This window comes from Sminthopsis crassicaudata, chromosome 5 (assembly GCF_048593235.1).
Source record: "Sminthopsis crassicaudata isolate SCR6 chromosome 5, ASM4859323v1, whole genome shotgun sequence".
Lineage (NCBI taxonomy): Eukaryota > Metazoa > Chordata > Mammalia > Dasyuromorphia > Dasyuridae > Sminthopsis > Sminthopsis crassicaudata.
In genome coordinates, this window is record NC_133621.1 from 198,591,545 (window position 1) to 198,607,626 (window position 16,082).

Genomic DNA, 16,082 nt, shown 5'->3' on the forward strand with positions numbered 1-16,082 from the left:
TTCTTGTGCAGAATGATATATGCGGAAATATGTTTAGAAGAATTGCACATGTTTAAACTATATTGGATTATTTTCTGTCTAGGGAATAGGTGAAGAAGGGGCAAAATGGAGAACTTGAAAGTCAAATTTTAAAAAAAACTAATGAATGAGGGGCAGCTAGGTGCCGCAGTGGATAAAGCACCAGCCCTGAAGTCAGGAGAACCTGAGTTCAAATCTGGCCTCAGACACTTAACACTTCCTAGCTGTGTGACCCTGGGCAAGTCACTTAACCCCAATTGCCTCAGCAAAGAAAAAAACAAACAAACAAACAAACTAATGAATGATATAAAAAAATAAATAATTCAAGGGGGAAAAAAAAAAACAAACAAAACATCATTATCCTTCCAAGTGCTAGATTAGGTGATCAAGTACTTTCTAGTCTTGAAATCACTTCCTGGGTTTCTTCTGGCTTCCACTTCCCTTGGTGTGTCTGTGTTCAACTGCAGGCTTCAGTGTTTTGGACAGAGCCCTGTGGTTGGCTTTCTATGATCAGGAAACTAGGTCATCTTCTATTCCCCCATAGTTTTCTAGTATAATTTTCTAGTATCCTGCTTCCTTTATCTACTAGGATTTCTGAATACCACCTCTAGATTTTCCTGGCAGGGTGCTGCCTTTTCTGTTTCACATGGGCTTCCACTGCTGTGATCTACTACTGTTCTTCAGATTTGCCCAGTCAGGATACTGGGCGAGAGGTGGAAGGAGGGGGCTTCCAATCTGTTTCTTAGATAAGACCCTTCTTCAAGCATCTATATCTTATTTTGATTCAGTCCTGGATTGAAGGAGTTCTGTGAACTTTCTCTTTGGAATTTTTGTTCATTATCCAATTTGGTGCTCATTTAGATCACTGATGGGATAGAAAATGAACTGAGCTCCTTTGTACCCTTCACCAAACTTGAAAGCTTCAACAGCCTACTATTAACTGCTCTTTCCACCTTAAGTCTCTTCCCAAATTCAGTTCATTCACACAGTTGCCATGGTACACTGCTTTCTGCCCTTCCTCATCTTGTGCTGAGCTTTTGCACTGATTCTCTCCTTCCTCATCTTTGCCTCTTAGCACTCCTAGATTTCTTCAAAATTGAGCTTAAGTGGCAGATTCTGCAGAATTCCAGCTCGCTGGACGTGCACTCCCTTCTACCATGTCCTTAGTGCTTTTTCTAGCACTTAGGACAATGCCTGGCACATAATAAAAATGCTTGTGGATTGGATAGATGCCTTCATACTGAATACTTAATAAAGGTAGCCTTCACACCAGAGGTACTAGTTAGGCATTGTGCTAAGCAGTGGGGAAGCAGATAAAAAGAAGAAACTTATAATCTCCTCGGGGAAGACAATAAACAAAAGGAAACAAAAAAGAGGTAGAGGAGTGAATGGTAAAAAAGTCAGAGAAATTCCAAAATAATATAGCCAAGTCAGAACTGAAGAGACAGATGTGCTGAGCCCTGTCCTTAAATAGAGGTTTGGGAGTTCATGGCTCCACTCTCCAAACAGAGGGACAGAGAGGAGTCATAAAGGGGTGAATATCAATAATTGAATTTTGCAGGATGATGAGGTTCCTGGGCATGACTTTATTTCATGCTTTATTTCATCCCAATATCAAACCTGACTAACAGTGTTCAGCATCAGGTAGACTCCTAACATTCTGTTTGCTACTGGGATTGTCCCACCTCAATGTAATTTGTTGTTTAGTCATTTTTAGTCATATCTGACTCTTTATGATCCCTTTTGGAATTTTCTTCGTAAGGACACTAGAGTGGTTTGCCATTTCCTTCTCCAGCTCATTTTACAAATAAGGAAACTGAGGCAGACAGGGTTAAGTGACTTGTTCAGGATCACACAACTAGTGAGAATCTGAGGCCAGATTTTAACTCAGGTCTTCTGACTCTAGGTCCAGTACACTGTATACTATGCCACGTGGTTGCCTATATTTAATTAGAAAAAGCAATTATTTTATCTACTGCTAAATAGTCCCATGATGTTCAACATAAAAGCAAGATAGCAACTTTTTCAAGTACTACTTTTATCTGAATTCCATAAAGAAGAATGAAAAGAATAAGAATAATAGCAATTTATTGTTGTTATTATCAGCATCATTCATAAAGTTATTACCACTACTCCTCAAAGCTTTAGCCACATAACTCTTAGCAGCAGCAGCCCTATGTGACTGACAGACTCCTAAACTCTTTGGTAAAGCAAAACTCTTCTAAAAAAATCATGTTCTCTCTCTCTTCTCTCGGCAGAATCAGAAATATCCGATTTGAAGCCTGATTCTTAATGCCCTTTTTTTTCCACCCCTATTTCTCCTCCCACACTGTTCCATATTGCATTACAAATAGGATTAAGATACTAATCCTCTGGAATACCCATGCAAAAATATAAATGTATTTCTTGGAAGGTATAACGTTTGATTCATCAGGACCCATTAACATGTTGATACAAATTAGTTCATTAGCTGTCACCTAATACTTTTCATGGCCCAAAGGAAGAACAGTACTTTTGACAGCAAGGAAAGGTCTCTAGAGAATGAGACTTGTCCAGGCTCCCAGTGAAAGACTGGGCAGCAAGGAAATTGGACAACGATTCTAGGCTCTCGAGGAGCAGGAAGGAGAAAAGGTCACTAAGAAAGAAAGTGGCCCTGAAAGGAAAAGTAGGACAATGCAGAGAAATGTCATCTCTATTTCATAATTTTGCCTGATGTGGAGTTGTGCTGGACCTAGAAGGTAGACTCAAGAATCCTTCACCCAGTTCATAAGTTTAAGAAGCAGGAAAAAAAGAGCCAATGAAGATCCCAAGGGTAAAATTGAGAACCAAGCATGTAGAAAGAGCAACAAAGAGAAGGATGAGAACTAAGAGGAAGGTGCCAGACTTACCGGGTACAGTGTGGCTCTTAGCTCCAAGTACTGCACATTGTCCTCATAGAACTCCTCCAGACCTCTAGCAAAGTACTCTTTGAATACTGGTGCATAATGGACAAGCCCACTAACAGTGATAAAGATGTTTTCAAACCTTGTCCAAATGACAGCTTGATCTGAATATGCTTTTTCGGGATTCTCCAACACCAGTGTGAAGTTTTGTAGCAAGCTGTCATGAAGCAAAAGGGAATCACACCAGGGAGATGATTCAGGTAAGGAGGCTTGTGAACTTCCTTGTGAAGTTGTAAAATGCTGAATCTACATCCTCTTGCATAGTACCAGAGGAATCTCTCTCTCCAGTCAGGCAAAATTGACAAAGAAGGGTCATAGTTTCCCTTACTAGGAGCATATTCCTCAGAATTCTCTGAAATGTCTGAAAGACTTAGAATCAAAAAAATCCACATCCTTTCAGGATTTGATTCTACTCAAGTTATTTGACAAGTTATTTTGACTCTAATGGAGAGTTGCATTATAATATCCTTGAAAGGTTTGTGAAAATGTGTCATCCCCCAATCATATTGTAAGCACCTTAAGACTGAAATAATTTCTTTTGCATCTTCTCATAAAACATTTAGGGCTAATTCGCTTTATGTTACAAACATGTTCCTGAAGAATTATCTTATTTGTACATCAAATGGGATTCAATTTCCAGCCCAATGATTATAATTTTATTTTAGTTTTCAAATATATTAAAAAGCTCAATGTTGCAGGTTTTTATATAAGGAAATTGCTTGAAGCAAGATACATTACGTGTACATGTTTTCTCTACATACTAAGCCCTAAATGGATGTTTTTTGACTAGCTAACTCTAAAGTTGAGAGGAGTTCCTCCTTAGATCCTTACTAGCTATGGCATATTCAACAGATCACAATCATTTTGATTCCCAATTTCTTTATCTACAAAAACAAGCATAATGATACTTCTTGTTTTGTTTACCTCATTTTGTAAATCTTAAAGCTCTATATAAATGTCAGAACTCACCTGTTGTCAAACTCTGTGACATTTTGCAGTTGCCTTCTATACTTCTCTAGCAAAATCCACTCGGAGCAGTCCTCTGGCTTTGGGGTTGGAGGAGCAGGGTCAGCAAATCTGAATTTCAGGTTGCCAGATGGAGTGAAACAGAGATGGCAGTGGGGTCTGTAGGTGACATTTCTCACCAACCAGTCAACACTCAGGATGCCAAAGTCATGGAGATGTAAAGCAGCTCCTGAGATAGGAGGAAAAACTACAAATTAGGTAATGTCTCACTGAAGTAGAGAATAGATGATCATGTTACTTATGTCCAGGAATTCCTTGGATTCCTTGGCCAAGTCTCCTCGAATCTAAACCTTAATGGAAATTTCTGGCTTTAGTGCAAGACCCTTATTTAACTACTCTCTCAAAGTCCTGTTTTGTTTTGTTTAGTTTTTCTGGCTAGAGTCTCCTAAAACCTACTTTGTCTAGTCCAAGTAGGAATGCCAGTGAGATATACCTGATTTCCAAGCAACTGGAAATGATGAGCTTTGGAGCATTTCCCTTGTGTTTTGGGAGGCCTCAGATCATAACTGTAACTTCATTTGCTCCAGCTCCCAGAGTGACCATTCCTAAGGTGCCTTCCTCATCACTCAGGAAGCTTTTATTTAGGGCTTCAGTGAGAGAATGGCTCCACAGAGACACTTGCCTTTGGGGAATATTTTCCTGAAATATGAAAGGAGTAACAATGGCAGTCTGTCCCTGGAAACCTATCTGGCCAGACATTTTTCCAGCCCATTTTGTCCTAGAAGTTCATCTGGGTCCAAAGATCTCAGGTACAGCCTCATCTTTCTTTTTTTTTTCCCCAGAAACAGCCAATTTATTTATTTCCTTTTCTTAGTGCTACTTCTTTGTTATAAAAAGCGTTCTTTTGGAGTAGGGAAGTAATCACTGAGAAATCCTATTTTTTTTTAAAGAGTCCAATCCAACATACACAAATGTACACAGACATATGTAAATATGTACCAGTTTAAGAGAGAAGGAGCCATCAGGTCTCCATTCTGTACATGGCACTATGCTAGGCATTATGCCTCATCCCTTAGAATAGCTAATATCTTTTAAGGCTCAGCCTCAAATTTCTGAGGCGACAACAGCATTGTTCAGTAGTCTTTTGTTTTCGAATGTACCATTACTGATCATCATCCTTAGTCTGCCCTTTTCAGGTCTATGGGCAAGAATGGGGATTTAGTAACATTAGTTTCCCATTATTTCCTATCCTTTTCTTTTTTCTTGTTTATATTTATTTAAAAATTTTAATATTCATTTTTAATATTTTGAGTTCTAAATTTTTCCCTCTCTCTTGCCCCTCTTCCATCTATTGAGAAAACAAGCAATAAACCAGTAATGCATGTGAAATCATGTAAAACATTTCCATATAAGCTATGCTGCAAAATAAAACATTCAAAAAATTCCAAGAAAAATAAAGTTTAAAAAGTATCCTTCAATCTGCACTTGCTAGTTCATCTGTTCTAACTGTTCTTTCACATTCAGTAGAACTGGTAATGGAGAAAAGAATTCCAAAGGAGTACTTTTGACTTCAAGTTTTAGAGATAATTAGATTCCCCATCTCTTCTTGAAATTAACCCCTAGATAAAGGCCCCTACCTTTTGGCATCTTCTTTAAGACATGGAACACCTTACTTTCTTCAATGAGTTTCTTGGCCCGGAAGAAGTGCATACTAGGTGGAAACTGATTTTTCTTCATTGCCTCATTAATCTCCACTTTTTTGAGGGCCTTTAGTTTCTCATTAGCCAGCTCTTCTTGTTCCGTTAACAACAGCTCCCCCCCAATTTGCAACATCTCTTCTTTCCTTATAAGAACGTTCCGCTCATCATCTAAGGGAAGGGCCAAGCAGAGAGAAGAGACCACTACGGACAGCAGCAGGGCTGACCATTTAATCTGGCCAATAAGCACCATTGGGGACACCTAGAAAAAGAAGAAGGTTTTGGGTGAATACCTCTTGTGAATAAATCAAAATTACTTGGAACCAATCTGGTGATTCAAGAAGTAAAAATCAAATTAACTGAAAATGAAACCGTTAAGGGAATACAATTAAATGAGAATGAAGAATTAATAATGATGGAAGTACAAAGAAAGGCAAAAAAGTTGTCCCTGCTTTCAAGGAGCTTACAGAGTAATGGATGAGACAACCTGCAAACAATTATAAGTAAAATATATCAGAGGATAAATTGGAGATTATCAACAAAAGGAAGATGCCGGAATTAAGGGAGATTGAAAAAGACTTTGAAAAAAAGCAAGACTGGCTGAAATTTGAAGGAAGCTAAGAGACAGAGATGAGAGGAAAATTTCAGACATAGAAGTCAACCAGTAAAAATGCTGGAAGTTGGAAGACAAGGTGTGGCATTGTGAAGAACAACCAAGAGGCCATTGTTAAGTCAGGGACCATGGAAAATTTTGACTAATAAAAATAATTCTTTCAGTTCAGAGATTTACCATGCAGTCCCACAGAAATGGGGAATAAACCAGTCAATACTTTAAAAAAAATGAGAATGGAGAATAACAAAAAAGAACAGCTAAAGGGATTGCAGAATATTTGAAAATAGTCATCCAATTCACTGGACCACATAATCATAATGCTGTAAATGAATAACACTTAATAGCTTTTAAAGTATTTTATTAATCATCTCATTTGTTCTTTGTGACAACTTTGTGAAGAAGAGTTATATAATTAATCCCCATTTTACAGATGAAGAAACATGGTCAAAAAAATGAAATGCCTTCCCTAAGGTATGTAGTTAGTAAGTGGTAAAGTCAGAACCAGAAACCAGGATTTCTGGCTTCTATTCCAGAGCTTTTCCCATCATGTCATTTTGCTAAAATTCAGGGCTTTAGTTTTCTTAACCTCTCATCTTAGGTGAATCACTTTACTCTTCTGATGTTCAAGTTCCCTAATCAATTTATCAATTACTATATGTAATGGGACCTAACATGGAGGTGCCCTGCATCCTGCATTCTCCTACAACATGGGTGAGAGTGGTCTCTTTTAATTTGCTATAGAGAGAAAGGAGGCTATGTTTAAAAAATGTCAGACTTTCCTACACACACTTTCTTTTCCTACATACTCCTCCTGCATCTAGAGCATAAAGCTCACAGTTGATCCAAAGCAAAATGCCGTGAACTTAACCATAGGGAAGAGATATCTTTCTCTCCCTCTCCCAGCTCTAAGGAAATGGGTTCAGAGTCTCCATGCTGTTTCTTTTGTCCTCAATTTAAAGTGCATGAGGTAATCTTTACCAGACCCAGGAGTTTGAACCACGGTCATCTTACAGCAAAGGTTCTAACTAGGAATTCATTCTGCCTAGCAGGGAAACCCTAAAAAATGATGGTTCCTGGGACTTGAGCCCATGGCAGGTTTGGGACTTGGAACTCTGCTCTTTGGAAACTGAATTAAGCTATGAAACTAAAGATTCTCATATACTCATATTCTGGGAGTAAACTTGTGTGTTTGTGATTATGTCAATAATCCTTAGCAGAAGTTAATCTTTTAGTGGCTAAATACAACTAGGGAACAAAGGGCATCTCCTGGTGGAACATCATGGTAGTAGCTGAAGCCATTTGCAAACATCTCAAGATATCCTAAGAACCTTAAGGTTCCAGACAACCCTGTGGTAAAGTGAAATACCTAAAAATACCTAACTTTCAGGAAGTGATGACCAAGATAACCAGTATTACATATATATATTGAGCATCGATTTTATCATTTTGTGTTAAACGCTGTGAGGATAAAGTATTGCTATCTATATTTTCATGTCCATGTCTTGTCTAGGAGCTATGTGATTCTAGACAAATTATCTAAACTCTGAGATTTAGTTTACTCATTTATTAAATTAGGATAACCATACATGCACCTACATCTCAGAATTACTAGAAGGAAAACACATCATAATCCTTACATTTTAAATTGGCACATTACAATAATTAAATTCTTACTACTTGCCCGATTGAATAGAGCACCAAATAAATATTTGTTGATGATGAAGTATTGACATATTAGCCCTAGGGCCTCTAAGTAAGGTGATGGGGAGTGTGATGGGGAGAGAAGGGACAACTATCATAACAATGAAATAAGCTATAAAATAGTGCAGGTGGAGGTAAATCTTCCACTTAGGGTGGGGATGAATTATAAAGAATGAAAAAAACAATAATCCTTTTATGAAATGGAAGTCTTAAAGAAATACTAAAAATAGGAAAGGAGGGGAGTGTGATATGGTATACTGAAATTAAGCTTAGAAAGTCACCAAATTCAGTATTGGAAGGATACCAGAAACTATTTAGATATTTAACCAGGAGCCTTCAAGAATCCCCAGGTTCCACATTTGCTTTTTCTTGAGTCCTTTGTGCTTATTATGTGCCTTATGCTTGCTTCTCCTGATGATATTACCCTGGATTCCTCAACCTAGAAAAACATCAGCATTTCTCTCTCTTCAGTAACTTTAAATCATAACATTTTTGGCTACTGTGGAAGACACGGTGGTAAACAGTCTACCTTCACAAAGTTCCATTTTCACTTTACTCCACTCCTATTAAAATCTGTACTGGGGGAGAGGGAAATGACTTTAAATATGAATTTTTTTAAAAACAAACACTAATCATCTATGCCTGTGTCACTCGAACTCTTGTCCTGACAAATCCCTGAAGGCAAGGATTGTATTACAATCTCCAGATACCCCACTGAAAAGCATTCTTCTGCATTTCTCCAGCCCTTCTTAAATTATTGCATCTCAGACCCCTGTCCCACAGAACTTGATTTACCTCAAGGCAGCTCCAGAAAATGTAGACAGCAAGCTTCTTCCCCCAAACAGCTGCTTCAACAAAATCAAATTGAGTTGACCAGCTCATTTAACTTCCTGTGAGGAAGTTTCACTTCACCCAATTTATTCAGTTTCACTTCAAGCATATATGCCTTCAAAGTGGGGATGAAACAGAGTTGAGGAGAAGGTCCTCTGAAAACCAAAAATGGCTGAGTCAAATCATTAGTTCCAAGAAAGTTAGAACTAAGTGACAGAAGATTAAGGATTTAAATTATGAGGTCCAAAAAAGAAGAATGGGATGTTTACTACCAAATTCACAATACTCTTAGAAAACACTTCCTATCTCTAAAATTACTGTCGATTACAAAATAACTACGATTAAGTGTGAGAGAAAAGTCTTCAATTTTATTTAACTTTTTTAAAGGAGGAAGATGATTGCTATTCATCCTCAAAGAAAGAACTAATGGTGTCTCAATACAGATTGAAGCTTTGTTTTTTTACTTTACCTTTCTTGAGGGTTTTTCCCTGCTTATGTTTTCTTTGAAAACATGATTATTATGGAAATGTTTTGCATGACCACATATATATGATCTGTATCAAATTGCTTGTCTTCTTAAAGGGAGGGGGTAGAAGGAAGGAAAAACGAAAAGAATTTGGAATTCAAAGTTTTCAAAACAAATGTCAAATTTTATTTTTATATGTAATTGAGGGGAAATAAAACACTAAATTAAAAAAAGAAGAAGAAAGATGAAGTGAAACTAATAAATGGTATTTTTGGAACTCATTTAAACATTATCATTTTCCTAATGCTTAGCACAGTGTTCTATTGAATTGAATTTTCTCAATCTAGGCCTAAGGATCTAGAAAATAGGCCTAAAGGTTTAGAAAAAAACTATGATTGATGTATACTTGGGGAATTCTAGAAAATAATTAAAAAACTGGTTGAAATAATTAACAACTTTTTTTTAAAAGTTGCAGGATATAAAATAAACTCACATGAATCATTAGCATTTCTATATATTACCAGCACCAAGAGATAGAAAGAGAAATCTATTTAAAATAATTGTTAATAATATAAAATACTTAGGGATCTATCTGCCAAGACAAACCCAGAAGCTAGATGAACACAATTACAAAATACTTTTCACACAAATAGTCAAATCTAAACAATTGGAAAAATTAATTGTTGATAGGTAGAGTCAATATAACAAAAATGACAATTCTACCTAAATTATTCAGTGCCATGTCAATCAAATTACCAAAAAATTATTTTATAGAGCTAGGAAAAATAACAAAATTCATCTAGAAAAACAAAAGTTCAAGAATGCCAAAGAAATTAATGAAAAAAAATTGAATGATATTAGATTTCAAAGTGTTTTACAAAATGACAATCATCAAAACAATCTGGTAGGCCAGTTCCAATGGTCTTGTGATGGAGAAGGCCATCTGCACCTAGAGAGAGGACTGTAGTGACTGAATGTGGGTCATAACATAGTATTTTCACTCTTTTTGTTATAGTTGTTTCCTTGCATTGTGTTTTCTCGGGTTTTTTCCCTTTTTATCTGATTTTTCTTGTGCAGCATGATAATTGTGGAAATATGTATAGAAAAATTGCCCATGTTTAACTGTCTAAGGGAGGGGGTGGGGGAAAGAGGGAGAAAAATTTGGAACACAAGGTTTTGCAAAGGTGAATGCTGCAAATTATCTATGCAAATATATCTATGCATATGTTTTAAAAATAAGTTTTAATTTAAAAAAACTATCTGGTACTGGCTAAGAAATAAGAGTGCTGATCAGGGGGATAGATTATATACACAAGACACATATAACCATAGTAACTGGTGTTTGCTAAACCCAAAGCTTTTGGGACAAGAATGCACTATTTGACAATAACTTCTAGGAAAACTGGAAAGTAGTTTGGCAGAAACTTAATATAGTCAGAATTGTACTTTAGGGAAATGATTGTGGTGGTTGAATGGAAGATGGATTAGAGTAGAGATCCAAGGCAGGTAGACCTATCAGAAGGATATTACAAAAGTCTAAAATGTGATGAGGAAGTAATGAAGGTTTATACAGGGTGGTAACAGAATTGGAGGGGAGAAGGGGAATCTTCAAGAGTTATTGCATAGGTGAAATCAATGGGCCTTGACAACAGATTCAAATTTTGGAGATCAGAGTAGGGAGTAGGGAATACTCCTATATCCAATAGATAAGGTATCTAGGTAACAGGTGGTGGGAAAGTGGTTGGCAATGTGAAGAATCCATATGAGACATTTATCGGTCACAAAGGATGCCATCTGTTGATATGAAATAACTCATAGGCTAAATCAAAAATGATTAAACAAAATGCTTCAGGAGACATGGATTTTTCCAAGTCAGAGGGAAGAGAGATAGAAAAGTAAGGGCAGGGTTTAGAGAATTAGGGAGCACTTAGAGTGGGTCCTATTCAACAACAAATTGGCATGAATACCTATATGACCAATAAAACTGTGAGTGACCAGCTAAGTGAATGTGAATGATTGAGTCTTAGATATCCTATCAAGACAGTCTTAGGAGCTGGGTGACAAAGGGAACAGGATGGATGAATAAAGTTCTAACAATGGAAGTAGGATAGACTCATTAAAGTTCCTGTTCCACATCAGTTATGAGTCTGGAGGACTGTCATAAAGAAAGGCTATCAGTGGCATAAAACAAATATCAATAAAAATTTATTAAACTTAATAGGGCCCTTCTCCCTTCAGTCTTTTCTCTACCATGTAAAGTCACTATTCTATGTCAAACTAAGGCTGTTTTTTTTTTGCTGTTTGTGACTCATCTGCTGAGAATCTCCTAACTGACTCAAGCCAGAAGAACTAATTACGTGGGTTAATACACCTGTTAGAAGAAGAAACAGTTTTTGTTTGATGGGCCTTTTGGCTCCAACTGACAATAAAGGATTCCATCAGGGACAGATAAGAAGAGTTCTTTTCTACACAATGGCCCTGAGGGCTGCTACTCCCCACCTGAATTGTGAACTCAACCATATGGGCTTGTAATGGGAGGCCCTGACTGCCTTCTCTCATTTTGTGTTATCTTTCCTTTTGTGAGCACCTAAAAGTTCCAGATAGGCACTGTAACTATAGCACAGCAGGATTAGACTTGAGCCAATGATTTCCTTAGCATAATAGATGGAAGGGAAAGGAATAAACATTTTTATAGTACCTTCTATATGCCAGGCACTGTGCTAAAGTGGTTTTATTTTACAAATTATCACATTTAATCCTCATAACAACCCTATGAGGTGGGTGTTCTTATTATCCCCATTTTACAATAGAAAAAAAATTAAGGCAAACAGAAGCTAAACTGTTTTCCCAGGACCACATAGCTAGTGACTGCCTGAGACTGGGTTGAAACTCAAATATATCTGACTCAAGGTTAACCACTCTATCCACTGAGCCATCAGTTGCCTCAAGACGAAATCTCACTGGAATGAAGTTTAAACAGAGCTGTTTCATCAGACAATATTTAACAAATTTATTGATGAATAAAGAATGAGTAAGTGGGAAAACATCTAGTAAACCTTTACTGTTTAGTCCTAGAGATACAAATAGAAAAGCCAACTCCTTTTGGACCAAAGACCTCAAGAAGCTTATGTTCTTATAAAGGAGGTAACACAAAAAGGGAAGAGGTTGGCCAGGAAGGGATACTTTGGTTCAGAAAGTTACAGGGATGGTGAATGGAACCAAATGAAGGAGACAGACACACTCTATTCAGGAATAATGGCAGAGGTTTGTGACTCCAAACAAGAGAGAGAGAGATTTGTCTTTAATAAGAGAGCTATCATGAGAAAAATTAGAACAAATCTAAATAAAAATAAAAAGTGAACAGTTTGAAGTAGTATATGAAGGATGGAGCAGAAAGGGAGAGATCTGAATCAAATGAAATTAATATAAAATTCTTGGATTAGAAGATAAATTGGCAGGAGTGGTTGAACATTCAACAAAACAAGATTTAAGAACAACTCAGGAAAAACACTTGTAAAATGTAAAATCAAAGACTAGTAGAGCTACAAGAAAGAGTTTTAGAGTAACAGTATAAAAATTATTAGGTTTCCCCCCCAAAAAAAATCAAAGAAAGAGCCTCTAACTAGCATTTTTAAAAGTCTGTGTTACCCAATTGATAAATGGTCAAAGGATATGAGCAGACAATTCTCAGATGAAGAAATTAAAACTATGTCTAGCCATATGAAAAGATGCTCCAAGTCATTATTGATCAGAGAAATGCAAATTAAGACAACTCTGAGATACCATACACACCTGGCAGATTGGCTAGAATGACAGGGAAAGATAATGCAGAATGTTGGAGGGGATGTGGGAAAATTGGGACATGGATACATTGTTGGTGGAACTGTGAATACATCCAGCCATTCTGGAGAACAATTTGGAACTATGCTCAGAGTTATCAAACTGTGCTTACCCTTTGATCCAGCAGTGTTACTACTGGGTTTATATCCCAAAGAGATTTTAAAGAAGGGAAAGGGACCTGTATGTGCAAGAATGTTTGTGGTAGCCCTTTTTGTAGTGGCCAGAAATTGGAAACAGAGTAGATGCCCATCAATTGGAGAATGGCTGAATAAATTGTGGTGTATGAATGTTATGGAATATTATTGTTCTGTAAGGAATGACCAATAGGAAGATTTCAGAAAGGCCTGGAGAGACTTATATGAACTGATGCTGAGTGAAATGAGCAGGACCAGGAGATCATTATATACTTCAACAACAGTACTATATGATGATCAATTCTAATGAATGTGGCTCTCTCCAACAATGAGATAAAACAAATCAGTTCCATTTGTTCAATAATGAAGAGAACCAGCTACACCCAGCGAAAGAACTCTGGGATATGATTATGAACCACTACATAGAATTCCCAATCTCTATATTTTTGTCTGCCTACATTTTTTATTTCCTTCACAGGCTAATTGTACAGTGTTTCAAAATCCAATTATTTTGTACAGCAAAATAACTGTTTGGTCATGTATACCTATATTGTATTTAACTTATACTTTAACATATTTAACATGTATTAGTCAACCTACCATTTGGGGCATAGGGTTGGGGTAAGGAGGGGAAGAGTTGGAACAAAAGGGTTTGCAATTGTCAATGATGAAAAATGTATAAAATTTTCATAAAAAAATAAAATAAAATAAAATTTTTAAAAAGTCTGGGTTACATAATATAAAATTATTATGAATGTAACTTTATAACATAAAAGAAATAATTCTATAATGAATTCATGAAAATAAGAAAATATGAATATTTCAATATATAAAAAAGAAAAAGAAGTTTGTATACGAAACTAAATTAGTATTATAGAGGTTTTTTAAATTTAATACAATGGTAACAAAATTGTCCTATTTGTCTAAATCTCCTTCTGAACTTCCTTTTGGTCTCCTCTGTGTGCTTTTTTAATATGTTGTCCATTTATCCAAGTATCACTAAGTGAAAGGATAGGTACAACTTACTAACTTTTTTTTTTTTAATATAGTTAGAAATGGCTTACCAAAATGGTGGAACCAATTCACCACTGCACAAGTAACATATTAATGTGCCTATTTTCCCACAACTTCTCAAATAATTAGCTTTTTTTTTTTTTTTATCATTTCTGTTAATCTGATGGGCATGAATTGGGAACCTCAGGGATATTTTAATTTGTATTTCTTTTTATTAATGATTTGAAGCATTAATTCATATAGTTGCCAATTGCTTGTATTTCTTTCCATGAACATTGTCCCGATCTTTTAATCACTTACAAATTGAAAAATGGCTCTTATTTCTATATATTCATATCAATTCCCTAAATATTTTGTCTATCAGACCTTTATCAGATAAATTTGCCACAAAGGTATTTTCCCCAGTTCACCCTTTTTCTTTTCTAACTGCATTATTTTTGTTTGTGCAAAAGCTTTTCTTTATATAATCAAAATTATCAAAAATGAATAAAAGGGATAATGTTATAAAAAAATTACTCATGCATATATACTGTCAAAAAATTTATAATTATAAAATAAAAAAAAATAAAATATAAAAAAATAAAGGTAACCATAATTAAGTTTAAAAAAAATTTGTATCTATAGTTATCAAAATTATCTCCTTCCTTTTTTTTCCACTTTGTTTATGTTATTAGCATTTATATTTAAGTCATGTATCTAGATGAGCTTATTGTAGGGTGTGGTGTCAGCAAATATTGTTCTCAATCTAATTTCCACCAAACTAGTTTAAAATGTTTTCTTTTTTTACATTTAATTTTTTTAATTACATGTAAACAAAAAAATTTAACATTTGGTTGGGATTTTTTTAAAATTTGGATTCCAAATTTTTTCCCTCTCTTCTCCTTTCTTAAGAAGGTAAATTATTTGATATGAATTAAATATAAGTTTCTAGTTTCTTAGGAATTTTTGCCAAATACAGTTAGAAACTGGAAAGTGAGTGGATGCCCATCAATTGGAAAATAGTTGAATAAGTGCTAGTATATGAATATTATGCAATATATATTTTTCCATATTAATACTTTGATTTCAGAAAGGCCTGAAGAAACCTGCAAGAACTGATGTTGAGTGAAGTGAGTAGTACCAAGAGAACAAAGTGGCAATAAGATTATGTGATGCTCAACACTGATAGACGTGGTTCTCAATAATGAGATGATTCAGGCCAATTCCAATGAACTTGTAATGGAAAGAGCCATTTGCACCCAAAGAGAGGATTGTGGAACTGAGTGTGGACCACAACATAACATTTTTACTTTTTTTGTTGTTTCCTTGCTTTTTATCTTCTTTCTTCTTTTTGATCTGATTTTTCTTGTGCAGCATAATAATTGTGGAAGTATATATAGAAAACTGCACATGTTTAACATATATTGCATTGCTTGCTTTCGAGGGGAGGGAGGTGGGGGGAGGAAGAGAGAAAAACTTAGAACACAAGGTTTTGTAAGGTTGAATCTTTGCATATATTTTGAAAACAAAAAGCTATTTTTTAAAAAGGATTCTAATAAAAAGAGCTGAGTCTTGGAGAATTCTGAAGCTAATGTGAAAAAAAGAGGTGCATTCTAGGAATGGGGAACAGCCTATGAAAAGTTGTGGTTGTGAAAGATAGAATGCTGATTTGGAGGACCACAGGCCAGTTTGGCTTGAACATAAGGGATTAATGCAGAATAATGCAAAATATACTTGGAAACATTAGTTGGAGTCAGATCAACCAGTATTATTTTAGAAAAGATTACTTAATAGAGAGAAGCCAGGTCAGCTAGCATGGCACAGTGGATAAAATGTAAGACCAGGAGTCAGGAATATTCATCTTCATGAGTGAAAATCTGG

At 35.8% G+C, this 16,082-nt stretch overlaps 1 protein-coding gene across 3 annotated transcripts in view; it reads right to left on the reverse strand.

Annotated features, from left to right (window-relative positions):
- ADA2 (adenosine deaminase 2) overlaps positions 1–16,082 on the reverse strand; it is a 79,220-nt gene that overhangs the window by 26,848 nt on the left and 36,290 nt on the right. For 2 of the 3 annotated variants that reach the window (XM_074269413.1, XM_074269412.1), the window contains exons 2-4: positions 5,564–5,885; positions 3,930–4,155; positions 2,907–3,117 (exon numbers count right to left, since the gene is read on the reverse strand). In XM_074269413.1, coding sequence (XP_074125514.1) covers positions 2,907–3,117; positions 3,930–4,155; positions 5,564–5,876 — 750 coding nt within the window. In that variant the 5' untranslated portion in view covers positions 5,877–5,885. Of the gene's footprint in view, positions 1–2,906; positions 3,118–3,929; positions 4,156–5,563; positions 5,886–8,732; positions 8,924–16,082 lie in introns of all 3 variants that reach the window. The other variant, XM_074269410.1, reaches the window with a different exon arrangement.